The 13,605-nt window shown below is 46.7% G+C and overlaps 1 protein-coding gene and 1 long non-coding RNA gene across 2 annotated transcripts in view; both read left to right on the top strand.

Annotated features, from left to right (window-relative positions):
* The window catches only part of LOC309521564, a 141,383-nt gene extending 140,899 nt beyond the window's left edge, over window positions 1–484 (top strand). Inside the window, exon 2 of the long non-coding RNA XR_014214715.1 lies at window positions 247–484. This is a non-coding gene — a long non-coding RNA (uncharacterized lncRNA). The remainder of the gene's footprint in view (window positions 1–246) is intronic.
* A 4,351-nt stretch (window positions 485–4,835) lies between these two features.
* Window positions 4,836–12,731, top strand: PSMD9 (proteasome 26S subunit, non-ATPase 9). The gene is made up of 6 exons (XM_082204197.1): window positions 4,836–5,051; window positions 5,681–5,783; window positions 8,997–9,190; window positions 9,815–9,916; window positions 11,110–11,198; window positions 12,374–12,731. The coding sequence occupies exons 1-6, from the start codon at window positions 4,929–4,931 to the stop codon at window positions 12,399–12,401; spliced, it is 639 nt and encodes a 212-aa protein (XP_082060323.1). The 5' UTR covers window positions 4,836–4,928; the 3' UTR covers window positions 12,402–12,731.
* The last annotated feature ends 874 nt before the right edge of the window (window positions 12,732–13,605 follow it).

Below are 13,605 nucleotides of genomic sequence, written 5' to 3'. Positions count from 1 at the left end.
GCGACGGATATTCAGCTCTGAAGCTGGTTGATGTCTGGCAATGGACCTGGCGAGGCTGCCGCTGGTGGTTGTTGTTGGGAGAGTTTGCGTTCAGGCTAGTGGATACCGTGAGGCTACGCTGGCTGAGATGGATGCAAAGTGGTTTGGAAGCCTTGTATGTTAACAGGCAGCCAAATAGAGGAGGAGTCTGGGGGGACGCTGTCGGATGGGGGCCATCCCACTCACCTGTTTGCCTTTGCCTTACAGGGATGTCCGGAGCCGGTGAGGTTTTCCCCAAGTCCAGCCTTCAAAGTCATGAAGAGAACCGCAGGATGTCCCTATTTACATTGGAGAAATGAACGTGAAATACTGGCAGCGAACAATGGACAAGGCCGTGGCCGTACCTGAGAGAAGGAGCTTTGAAGGAAGACTGCAGGCGGACATCTGCTGCATTGCAAGTGATGGCGCAGTGGGGAGAGAGAAGAAAATGAGGGAGGAAAGATTAGGCCACATTAGGCGCACCGTCCATTGGAAGTGCTATGAAGACGCTTTGAACAGGAATGGCTTCCCCTCAGGGATTCTGGGAACTGTAGGTGGTTAAGGGGACAGAGAGTTGTTAGGTGGGTTAGGCTTAGGCTTAGGGCTAGGAGGAGGGTAGGGGTAGGGTTGAGTTGGGGTAGTGTTAGGGTTAGGGTTCCCTTCTTTTCAGGGAACTTTGGGAAATGTAGCTCGGGTTAAGGGTTAGCGCCAGGGAACTCTGGGAATTGTAGCTCTAGTTAAGGGTTAATGTGTAGGGTTAGGGTTCCCTTCTTGTCAGGGAACTCTGGGATTTGTAGCTCTTGGAGGGGAACAGGGAGTCTCCTAACAACTCTCTGCACCCTTTCCAAACTACAGCTCCCAGATTCTTTGGGGGAAGAAACCACGAGTGTTTAAAGCGGCTTCATAGCACATGAAATGGTGTGGATGTGGCCCTGGCCTCCCTCACCCCACTGCCCCTTACTCTTGAGGAATCGAAAAAATTTCCCCATGCAAATCTCTCGGAAACAACGTATTTCATCTGGAAAACTTTTTAATAAAGATTACTTTTTATTAAAACCTTTGAATGTGTTTGAACTGTGTTTGAGTGCGCAGAGAATGATTTCACTTGAAAGCAATGCCCTTAGATTACAGAATCACGGAAGAGTTAGACGGGACCACGAGGGTCTTCAAGTCCAGCCCCTGCAGGAATCTGTTGCTCTACGTGGGGCTCAAAGGACGGCCCGGAGATTAAGGGTCTCGTGCTCTACTCAATGAGCTTTACGGATTGATCTAAATAGCAAACACCAATTATTATTATTTTTAAAATTTACAGTGGTGTAAAATAAAGGGTGTAGGAAATGAAATGATTGTTGCCTTTTCATTGTTTAAGGATGTTTTGTTAAGACTTTTGATTCAACACACTTATTTCAATATACAGTTGTACAGTGGTGCCCCGCAAGACGAATGCCTCGCAAGACGGAAAACTCGCTAGACGAAAGAGTTTTCCGTTTTGGAGGTGCTTCGCAAGACGAATTTCCTATGGGCTTGCTTTGCAAGACGAAAATGTCTTGCGAGTTCCTGCTGGTTCCCCCCCCTTTTTCTAAGCCACTAAGCCGCTTATCAGCTGATCCGATCAGCAGATAAGCCGCTAAAAGCCGCTAATAGCGCTAATCCGCTAACCCTTCAATGGGCTTGCTTCGCAAGACAAAAAAACCGCTAGACAAAGAGAATCACAGAACAGATTCTTTTCGTCTTGCGAGGCACCACTGTACCTTGGTTTTCAAACTTAATCCGTTCTGGAAGTCCGTTCTTAAACCAAAGCATTCTTAAACCAAGACGTGCTTTCCCATAGCAGCAGGGGACTCAATTTACAAATGGAACACACTCAACAGGAAGCGAAACATGTTCTGCCTGCAAGGCAAAGTTCACAAACCAAAACACCTACTTCCGGGTTTGCAGCGTTCTTAATCCAAGTTGTTCATAAACAAAGCTGTTCTTAAACCAAGGTCCCACTATATAAGTGTCAATAGACTGACCTTTTAAATAGGAAGCTACTCTTTATGTTTCTAAGCAATTTTTTGCCTTTCAATTAATTCACCAATTTTATAATGGCTCTTAGTACCATTACAGTGGTGCCTCGCAAGACGAAATTAATTCGTTCCGCAAGTTTTTTCTTCTTGCAAGTTTTTCGTCTTGCGATGCACGGTTTCCCATAGGAATGCATTGAAAATCAATTAATGCGTTCCTATGGAAACCGCCTTCAGACCAGGTCCGGGGACAGTCTGTCCCCCGACCTCTTCTGAAGGCTGGGGGGGGGACAAGGGCTTTTCTTCCCACCCCCAGCATTTTAAAAAACCCCGGGACAGTGGAGGACTTCTCCGCTGTCCGGGGCTATCTTAAAATGCTGGCGGGCGGCATTTTAAAATCGCCCGGGACAGCGGAGGACTTCTCCGCTGTCCGGGGCGATGTAAAAGCCCCTGGGAAGGCAGGCAGGGGGGACAAAGACTTTCGCCCCCCGTCCGCCTTCAGAAGAGGTCCAGGACCTCTTCTGAAGGCGGGCGGGGGGCGAAAGTCTTTGCTCCCCCCCGCCTGCCTTCAAAAGCCGTCCGTGATAGCGGGAAGCGCTTCCCTGCTATCCCGGACTGCTTTTAAAATGCTGGCGGTGGGGAGCAAAGCCTTTCGGCCCCCGCCGGCCTTCCTGGACCTCTTCTGAAGGCCGGAGGGGGGGAAAGGCTTTGCTCCCCACCACCAGCATTTAAAAGAGGTCCCCGGAGATTTCCCTATGGGCTTTTGTCTTGCGAAGCAAGCCCATAGGGAAATTCGTCTTGCGAAGCGCCTCCAAAACAGAAAACCCTTTCGTCTTGCGGGTTTTCCGTCTTGCGAGGCATTCGTCTTGCGAGGTACCACTGTATTTACCAGCTTTGCAGTAAACAATATACAAGTGAAGACAGTGAGTATGCAAACAACTTAAAGCAGGGGTATATCTGTCCTCTGTTTACAAATAGTTGCCTTGATGATATTATCTTGTGTCAATTGCAGTAGTCATTGTATCACCACCCTGTCCATTGTTTTATTGTTATAGATCAGGGGTCACTGTCCCTCAGACCTTGTGGGTGGCTGGACTATATTTTGAAGGAAAAAATCAACGAATTCCTAGGCCCCACAAATAACCCAGAGATGCATTTTAAATAAAAGGACACATTCTACTCATGTAAAAACACGCTGATTTAGAAGGCAATTGGGCCAGATCCGGCCCCTGGGCCTTAGTTTGCCTACCCATGTTATAGATGGTAACCAGAGCAATGGCAGTGAGGAGAGGAGTTAGTTTATGGTGAAGCTGTGGAGTCTGCACCTCCCTTTCTTTGCTTATATTTTTTTTTTGACATCTTGATTAGCGTAATAAATGTAGCCCTAATGTGGATTTGGGAACTTTTCTTACTGGTCAACATGGCTAACTTCCTCTGTGCTATCTGTACAGATGAGTCACACAACCGCCCCTTTCTTCATATTTGTATTTGTACCTTGAAAATCAGTAAAAATATATTAAAATTAAAAAATATGAATTCCTGGAGCAAAAGGCTGTCAATGGCTACCAGTCCCAATGGCTATGTTACCTGGCTGAAGGCAGCAGGTGCAACAGTGCCTCTGAATGGCACCTGCTGGGGCTGACAAGAGGGACAAGGGCTCCTGCGCGCAGCTCTTCCTTTTGGGCTTCCCGTTAGAGCAGTGTTAGGAGCTCCATTGGGAGCGTAGATCTTAATTCGTTCTGGAGGTCTGTTCTTAACCTGAAACTGTTCTTAACCTGAAGCACCACTTTAGCTAATGGGGCCTCCCGCTGCCGCCACGCTGCTGGAGCACAATTTCTGTTCTCATCCTGATGCAAAGTTCTTAACCTGATGTACTATTTCTGGGTTAGCGGAGTCTGTAACCTGAAGCGAATGTAACCTGAGGTACTGTACTGTACCTGGCAAAAGCAACCTCACACCTCTCTTTGAATTTGTATACATAGTTAAGTAAGAGGCTCATTTATAATTATATTTTGGAGATGATTCATGTACTTATGTAACTGCATTGTTTTATACTTTCTGAATGTCTATGGGTGTAGCCAAAGAGGGGCAGGGAGGCAGCTGCCTCCCATTAAATCAAGTAAATACAGTGGCACCTCTGGTTACGTACTTAATTTGTTCCAGAGGTCCGTTCTTAACCTGAAACTGTTCTTAACCTGAAGCACCACTTTAGTTAATGGGGCCTCCTGCTGCTGCCGCGCCACCAGAGCACAATTTCTGTTCTCATCCTGAAGCACAGTTCTTAACCTGAGGTACTATTTCTGGGTTAGCGGAGTATGTAACCTGAAGTGTATGTAACCCGAGGTACCACTGTAAATAGAAAAACTTAACTGAGGTTCTGCCCCCCCTCAAACCCCATAAATCCTGGCTACATGATCATATTATAAAGTAGTTGTGTTCCATATTATATAGAACAATTGCTGCCAACAGTTTTTTGTTTCTCAATGTATTTCTTACCAATAAAAAATTTGGTGTGGCGAGAGCAAATTTTTATTTTGAAAGTGTGGTCCAGAGAGAAAAGTCTGAGAACCCCTTGATGAGGGGCAGAGGCCCGGGACCTCCTGGTTCGCCGGCGCATGACACGTGTCTATATAGAGCAACCTCGCTTCCGATTATGGGGGGTGCAGGAGGCGGGGAAGCCCTTGCGCAGGACGCACCCACCTTCCCGGGCCCTCTTCACACGTGCACAGAGCCTTCCCCGCCCGGGCGCTGCGGTCGTCACGTGTGAACCGGTCCCCGCCCCTCGCCGTCACGCGCAAACCCCGCCTCTTCCTGCCGTGACGAGGCTGTTTTGGCTCCTCCGTCGCCCCGCGGCTGCCGCGTCTGGAGAGGCGCCCCTCGCCGGGCCTCGTTGGCGGAGCCGGGATGTCGGCGCAGGACGAGGCTCCGGAGCCCCAGGGCATCTCCGTCGGCGACGTGCAGCTGCTGCTGCGGAAGAAAGACGAGCTGGAGGCCCAGATCCGAGCCTATTACGGGGTCCTGGAGGACGTGAGTACTAGCAACTCCCGGGCCGGGCGGGTGGGGGCCTCGCTCGCTCGACTGCCTGCTCCGCCCCGGGGTCTCGGCGACCCGGGGAGCTGCTGCGACGTCGTGGCCTCGCCCTCATTGCCCTGGTGAATCCGTTGTGTTTCCCTCCCGCAATGCCGGGGGTTGGGATGGATGACCCTCGGGGAGTCCCTTCCAACCCGATGGTTCCATGAGGGTACCTGTAACATTGCAGCGCTTGGTGTCTCTTAATGCTACCGTGGTCACCTCTTGTTTTTATTATGTGTTTTGATCTTGTATTTTAATCTTGTGTACTACCCTGAGGCCTACGGATAAAAGGCAGTATGAATATTATTATTAATAATAATAATAAACTTACAAACTAAGATCTCTGTTAATAGCAATGCTATACCTATCTGGAAGTTACAGATAGGTAGCCGTGTTGGTCTGCCATAATCAAAATAATATTTTGACTATCTGGAAGTCTCATTGAACTCAACAGAACTTACTTCTGAGTAGACACGTGTAGGATTGTACTGTAGAGGAAAGAGGATTTTAAGCTAATACATTATATGCCCTATTCGGGAACAGGTCTCAACGGGGTAATTGTGTTTTTCCTTTTTATGCTGCAGCAAAAAGGTGTCGGGATGAACGAACCACTTGTGGATGTTGAAGGCTATCCACGTGCTGATGTGGATGTCTATCAAGTCCGGACGGCAAGGCACAACATCATCTGTAAGCAACAGTCCACAATTTAATTGATTTGCAGCCTGGGTACATTTACAGTGGTGCCTCACAAGACGAAATTAATTCGTTTCGCGAGTTTTTTCGTCTTGTGAAGCACGGTGTCGGAAGAGTTTTGAAAAAGCTTCAAAAATCACCAAAAGCCTCAAAAAAGGCTACCACACCGCGTTCTATGAGTTGCTCCTCGAAGTCAAGTCGCAACTGTATTAACGGTGTTAAGAAAAAGGAAACAAACTTGCAGAAAACGCAAGACGTTTTCGTCTTGCGAAGCAAGCCCATAGGGAAATTCGTCTTGCGAAGCAGCTCAAAAACCGCAAAACCCTTTTGTCTAGCGAGTTTTTCGTCTTGCGAGGCATTCATCTTGCGGGGCACCACTGTACTTGGGTATGTTTACTTGGTAGTCAGCTGCACTGTTTTCAGTGGGGCTTACTCTCAGGTAGCATTCAGTGCTTGGGATTGCAGCCACAACACATGAGTTCAGAGGGGCTTAGATTGGCTTGCCCACCAACCTCAAAGGAAGATATTACTTTAACGGGGTGGGATGTTCTATATGGCTGGACAATATCTGGTTCTCAGCATTGTGCTATATCCCCAGTTAATATACCAATATATCACAGTGTCTGAAATAAGGATGGAGCTATGCAGAGGCCTCAGTTGGTTCATGTTTTTCCCGGTATCATGATTTTTGCTGGCACCTGCTCTTCTGTTTTGCTGCCCCCTGCATGAGGCAGGGAAGAGCTGAGCTGGCAAGAATTAACAGCAGGTGCAGAAACGAAAGGAGCATTGGCTGGCTTCACAGTTTCCCCCACATTGTGATTTTTGCATAGCACATGCACACAGAGAGAACGATTCATGATACATTGCCAGGTCAAACATTACGAAACCGATATCATGGTATGGACTTCAAACTGGTTTTGGACGATATGTCTCCCAGCCCTGGGGTTCTATAATAAGCCTATGATCAGCAACCTGTGGATAATGCTGTAATTCTGGTACAAGTGCAGATAAGGTCTAATGTGTAGAGCATCTAATGTGTAAAGTTTTGTTTTGTTTTTTACAGTCAAGTGATATATAAGTTTTATGAAATAAATAAATAAATCCACTTTTCATTGCTTGAAATAAGAAGAAATAACCTAGTCCCAGGCACTATGAAGCCGTGTTAGAAACTCAGATATATAAGCTAATTGCCAAACGGCACCTGGGTTACGGTTACCATAACTAATTGTCTAGGCGCCTCTTTTAATGATGCCATTTATTGCTATTGTTGTTAATTTAATTTCTATACTGCTTGATATTTTAAAGGGGGAAAAAATCACAGCAGTTTACAACACATTAAAACATCAAATAATCCAGAATAAAACAAAATCAAGTTTCAAGGAAAATATTTCATATCCTTCTCTAGGTGAGATTTTGCTCTCCCCATGTTTATTTACCTGCTTAATAGGGGGTGAACCATGTACTCCTTGGAGAAAAAGGTGAGATATAAATGCAATAAATCAGCTGTTCTGCTTAAGAAAGCTGGAGGGGCCAGCCCGTTGGAAATGTCAGTTGCCATCCTGGCATCCAGAGATCTCCACAGGGTCACTATTGGAGCCCCAGCAGTAGTAAAACGCGCCTGGCACCTGGCTAATTTCTAACCCTGCTGTGAAGATAGGATTCAAAGTGGTGAGGGCAATATCCTCAAAGCCACAGGGAAAGGGGTTTTGTAGGCTTGGCAATGGGAGGCTGGGGCATTCGCATGTGGCCCAGGTCTTTGTCCTTCCACATGATTAATGCAATAAAATAAATCACATGGATTTGGGAAGCAAGTGAACATTTGCATAACCTTGAAGGAAAGACCATGTGTCCATGGGAGAGTATCTGCTCTGCATGCTGAAGATCCCAGCTTCCCGTTGTGGCAGCATTTACAGGTGGACCTGTGACCAGGAAAGATTCCCTGGAGAGCTGCTGCCAGTCGGTGTAGGCAGTACAGAGCCAGATGGACCCAGATAAAATTTGGTACAAGGCAGCTTCCTATCTTAGGAGAATCCAGCTGTTCTCTGATCAGATGTATACCGTATTTTTTGCACCATAACACTCACTTTTTTCCTCCTAGAAAGTAAGGGGAAATGTCTGTGCGTGTTATGGAGTGAATGCCTGCGGGTGGCGGGGGGGATCTGCTGCAGTCGTGAGCAGAGGATCCATGGTTCCCCTTCCTTTCCTCCTCTGTGGTTACAAAGCATGGATCCACATGGATCCTCAGGATTTTTGCATTGGGCTACTCCAAACTCACTGTCAGATCACATGTCTGTGGCCACAGCATGAACCACAAAAATCATATATCCACTATTTCGTTTAGAATATTTTTTTTCTTGTTTTCCTCCTCTAAAAACCACGTGTGTGTTATGGTCTGGTGCGTGTTATAGAGCGAAAAATACAGTAGTTCAAATAATTTTGTTCCCATTTTTTGAGTTAAATATTATTTTGTTATCATATATAACAAATGATTAATATTTTATCAGGTTTATTCATCACTGTGTACCAAAAAAATCTCTAAGCAGCAGGGTTTTATAGGTTTATTGGTGGCTTAGAGACATCATCATCATCATTATCATCATCATCATCATCATTTATATGGAGTGTGCAAGCTTGTTTTCTGCTGCTGCAGAGGGCAGGACCAAACCAATGGATTCAAATTACAAGAAATGAAATTCTAAGTAATCATTAGGAATAACTTTCTTGGTGGTGAAAGCTGTTCAGCAGTGGAATGGACTCCCTTGGAAAGTGGTTGGCCAGCCATCAGTGGTGGTTTTGAAGCAAAAGTTGGTGGCCTTCTGCCAGAGGGTCTTTAGCTGTGATTCCTGCATTTCAGGATGCTGCACTATATGGACCCTTTGAGTCCCTTAAAGCTCAACAATTCTGTGATTATTGTTGTTTGTAGACCATTTCCTGAGATCGCTCTGCCATTTCTCCTTTCATCCTTTTCATTCCTATACTGTACATTATTGTACTGAAGCCTCAGTACGGATTTCAAGCCAACTTGAAATCGTTGCCTATTCTTCCATTGCCTCCCCTCCCCTCCGTTTCCTGCCAGGGATCCCTCATGCCTGTTCATCCCCAAGCGCATGTATGTGGATGGCGTTGCTTAAAGAACCATAATAACTCAGAGAACAGCTTTCTGTGCAAATACACCTTGGGCTTACAGGAGCTTCCCCCTGCTTTCAGGTTTGCAGAATGATCACAAAGCCTTGATGCACCAGGTGGAACAGGCACTGCACCAGCTCCACGCCCGGGAGAAGGAGAAGCGCGAAAAGGACGAGGCGGAAGCGCGAGCCGAAGCCAGGAGCCAGAGTCAGGTGTTGCCCCAGCCTTTTGCCAGGGTGAATGCCGTCACGCAGGGGTCTCCAGCGAGCTTCTCGGCAAGTATTGCATCTCTCTCACCCGTCCAGACCTCTGTGGGTTTGTTATTTGGCGAAGTAGAACCCTGCTGCTTTGGGCCAGTAGCCATTGATAGCCTTACCCTCCTCGGTGAGTTTGTCTAATCTGCTTTGGATACTATCCAAGCCGGTGGACTTTATCACATCTTATTTGTAATTTAGCTCTTCACTGCTGTGTGAAGAATTCCTTCCTTTTGTCTGCCATGAATCTTTCATCCCCAACTTCATTGGATGACCCCACTGGGTCCTGGCATGATGAGAAAGGAGAAAAAGTGTCCACACCATGTATAATTTTATTTACACCTGTCACGTTGCCCCCCTCCACCTGTTACTCAGCCATTTGCATTTGGGATACAATACTGCTACCAGCTCCCCTCCCCCCCGGCCATAATCCTTGCTGAGCCGTGCACAGGATTTCAGGTGTTTGCAGCTTGTATTTCTCCTTTTGTATCCCAAACAATCATAATCTTGCTGTTTGTAAAATTTCTAAGGTTTGGGCGGTCCCCTGCTATACTTAGAACAATTCTAAAGTACCGGGTACTGAGTTTGGCTTCCTTCCCAAGGGGAAACCAGGCTGTATAATGTGTTCTTTGGTTCTCTCTGAAGGGGTTGCAAGTTGACGATGAGATCGTCGAGTTTGGCTCCGTCAGCACTCACAACTTCCAGTCGCTGCAGAATATTGCCACTGTGGTCCAGCACAGTGAAGGGGTAAGCAGCTTCCCCCCCTCCCTCCGTGTCTGAAATGGGGTCTCGCCTTAATCCCCACAAATGCCCACAGAGCCTGCCAGTATCAGTGACCAGGCAGAAGGCAAACCAAGCCACAGTGCGGAGCATGTGCAGAGTGACACTTTCCTGAAGTCACCCGCTGATGCTGCAACAGGGCAGGAGACTGCTAGCGGCCGTCCTCCTTAAAGCACTTGTGTCACACCTCCTTTCTGGCGCCAAAAGGGGCTTCCATGCTGCTGCTCCTTTGAACACTGAATCAAGGGGGTTATTCCCTTTGGAGTTGACCCTTCAGTGATGACCTGCTGGTGGAAAACAGCTCTAGCACTTGCTGTGAATCTGTAGCCCAGCCTGGAGGCACCAGTGACACAGTTTCCACCTGGGAAGGTACCACAGTCTGACTAATCATAGACACTGGTGTCCCAAGCAAGTCTACCAGGATGCATGGGGAGTGGTGTCCATTGCCCTTTACTTCTGTGGCTGGTTAATTTGTGTGTGTGTCTGTGTGTTTTTATGTTTTTTTCTTCTTTTTGAATTTTAAAATCAAAGCCTATAAATCTAACCCCACCTGAACACGTTATTAAAAAGCCTTTTAAAACTTAAATGCCATTTAAGCTGACAAAGCAGTGGTTTATTTGGAAGCCTTTGAGTAAAGGTTCTGTGATCAGTCAGTAACGTGAAATGTAACACCAGGTGACTCAGAACTTTAAATCCTATAAAGTCCCTTGCCCTTTACTTTTGTGGCCGTATGATTTGTTGATTTGTGTGTGCATTTGTATGACATAGAATCATTTGATGTTTTTATCTAATCAAGTTTACTTGCTTCTTAATCAGAAGAGACAAAGAAAAGTAGAGCTAAATATTTATTATAAATACCATTAAAAGGAGAGAAAGAAACTTAAAAACAAGTAATAAGATGACATGTCTAGGTAGACTTCCCTAATCAAGATCTTTTAGCAGGCGTCTAAAATGATACAGCTAGGGCCCCTACCTGATGTTAATAAGTCCCCACTTTTGGCTATGCCATAAGCCCAGCAATGAGGCACAGAGGACATGGGGGTCTCCCCTCCCTCCCTGCACCTACAGCTCCCTTGGGCATTCCACAAGATATTCAGCCAGTTACAAAAACTGTCTTGGGTGCAATGAGGACTCTTTTGTTTATTTTCTGCCCCCTGCAGCAACCGCTAAGTGTGACCGTGATCCGCAATGGTCAGAAGCTTCATTTGGGGCTCACCCCGAAACGCTGGAGTGGAAAAGGGCTTCTGGGGTAAGCAATCCAAAAATCAAAGGCAGAACTGACATCAACACCTTTGTAGCCGGTCCTGCATCACTCTGTAACCTCAGTTCTGAACTGGGCAGCAATGATTGGAACCTCTGCCTCTCCATTCCATGTGCATTGATGTTTGGCTGCACTAAGGGGAACGTGTTGGGAGAGGGCCCTCCTCCTCCTCCTCCTCCTCCTCCTCCTCCTCCTCCTCCTCCTCCCCTGTGACACATGTGTCTACCTGTACAATCCTGCCCAGGTGCTAAGAGCCTTCACATGTTGCTGGTGAATGAGAGAGAGGGCCGTCCCTCCTCAGAGAGGCTAACCTGGCTCTTGCTTGGTTAGGCTTAGGCTTCCTGTTCAGACGGGTTTTTGGCAGCTAACGGGCAGACAAATACTGTGCATTTCATAATGCTGTTTTTCAATGTCTGAAGCTGCCTTGATGAATCGAAGCTTGAGATAATGGTGGGATGTAAATAACTGAGTGAGGGAGAATACTCCTGCCTTCCAGAAGGGCTGTTGGGCTCCCAGTTGCCATCACCTCCACCAACATGGCTGATTTGGGGTGGGTGGGAACTAGAGTCCAGCAGCGTCCTGAGGGCTACAGCTTCCCCTCCCCACCTTCTCTAGAGGCCCATACCCAGGGAGACTTTCCCTGCCCCCCCCAATGAAGCAGCTGTTTGTGTCTGTGTCTTTTCCAGGTAAGCTAAAATTGCATCCTGCAAGCACAAGGAGCTTCTGCCCATTCCTGGACAATCCAGGACAGCCTGTTTCTGGACAATCTGGTGGCTGCCTCTTGCATGAATTTCCCAGGGTTTTTGTCCCATTGCTGGCAGCCCCCTTCTCAGGGAGAGTCCTGAGGGGTCTGGTGTCCTGGCCAGTCCAGGGTCTAGAATGGGTGTTGCACTTCTTTCCTTCCCTGCCCTTGTTTTGGGGAAAAAGCCCCTCCCCCCGGTTTTTAACGAGAATCTGCAGTTCTTGACTAGCCTTGCCAACCATTTTACTTGTCCAACCTGCTCATTTTACTTGTCCAACTGTCAAGCAGATGCTCTTGTGAGTTACAACCCTTCCTCAAATAAAAAGTGCGTGTCTGAGAAGTATGATCCTCTGAGATTTCTTATAATCAAAATATTAGAATTGCAGAAGGTCTCATATCTTTCTCTTTTCTTTCCCCCAAGTTGCAACATAGTCCCTCTGCAAAGATGATGTTTTCCAGTGAGAAAGCGCCAAAGTACTTGATGGCATCTCAATCTGGGTTTGAGCCCCTTAACATCTACCCGAAGAAGCCAGGATGTGGAAAGACAAGTGCTGAGGCTTTGGTGTTGGCTGTCAAAGGGCTTTGAATCTGACACACAGATGCTGTTTTGAAAGAGTTTAAAGCATTTAAAGGATTAGTTAGTCCTCTTACGGTGTTTGCCCCTGTTGTAAATAAAAGTTGGAAAGGGGAGCTTGTGGCTTTCTTACAGAATTGGATGACTTAATTCCGTGACATTTTGGTTTGCTTGGGAATTTGCCAATAAAAGTTTTACACCAGTACTCGTGGTGTCTTTCCATTTTCTTTTTTGTTTACTGTCGCATATCTGTTGTCAGACCTGGGATGTTAATTCATGTTGTGCTTTGTATTATCAGGTCATTTTGAATAAAGTTTTAAAAATAGGCTTCATGTTCCAGCTTAGACGGGGAAGGGACATAAGCTCAGTGGCAGAGCACTTGCCTTGCACATGGAAGGTCCCAAGTGCACTTCCTGGCATTTGCAGGTAAGGCTGGGAGAGACCCCTACCTGAAACCCCCAAGAGCTGCTGCTGCTGCAGCCATTGTAGCCAATACTGAGCTAGATGGACCAAAGCTCTCCCTTGGTATAAAGCAGCTTTCTTTGCTCCTAGAGTAACTAGCAGTATAGCCCTGTGCACAAAGGCATACTTGGAAAAGTCTCTGCAGAGGCGGTATGTTCTAACTAGCAGTGGACACAACCCAACACTCTAATTTATATAGACAAATACGAATCATCTCTGTGAGAAAGTACGTGGCCTGATAGCCCGTGTGCCTACTCATTCTGCGTTCCAGGAGCTCACTGCTGAAGGAAGGGCAACTTCAAGGTCCTGCTTTCTTTCTTGGGCTTTTATTTTTATTTTTTAACCAGACTGGGACCAAGCTCTTCTGCATATAGAGGGTGTCTTTAATAGCCAGTCATTTTAATGACTGTTCTGCATTGTTTTTAAAGGTTTCTTAAATGCTGCACACTGCCATTTTGGGGGTCTCTGTGTGTGTGGATGTGTGTGTGTGTGGATGTGTGTGTGTGAGTGTGTGTGTGTGAGAGAGAGAGAGAATGACTGACTGACTTCCCTCAGAACAGCCCTTCAGACATTATTTTGTAAAATAAAAATGGCCACCTTATCTGTTGGAGGACAGA

Source organism: Podarcis vaucheri (assembly GCF_965113315.1).
Source record: "Podarcis vaucheri genome assembly, chromosome: 16".
Classification (NCBI taxonomy): domain Eukaryota; kingdom Metazoa; phylum Chordata; class Lepidosauria; order Squamata; family Lacertidae; genus Podarcis; species Podarcis vaucheri.
Note: the sequence above shows the minus strand (reverse complement) of the source record. Positions and strands in the feature narration are given on the sequence as shown.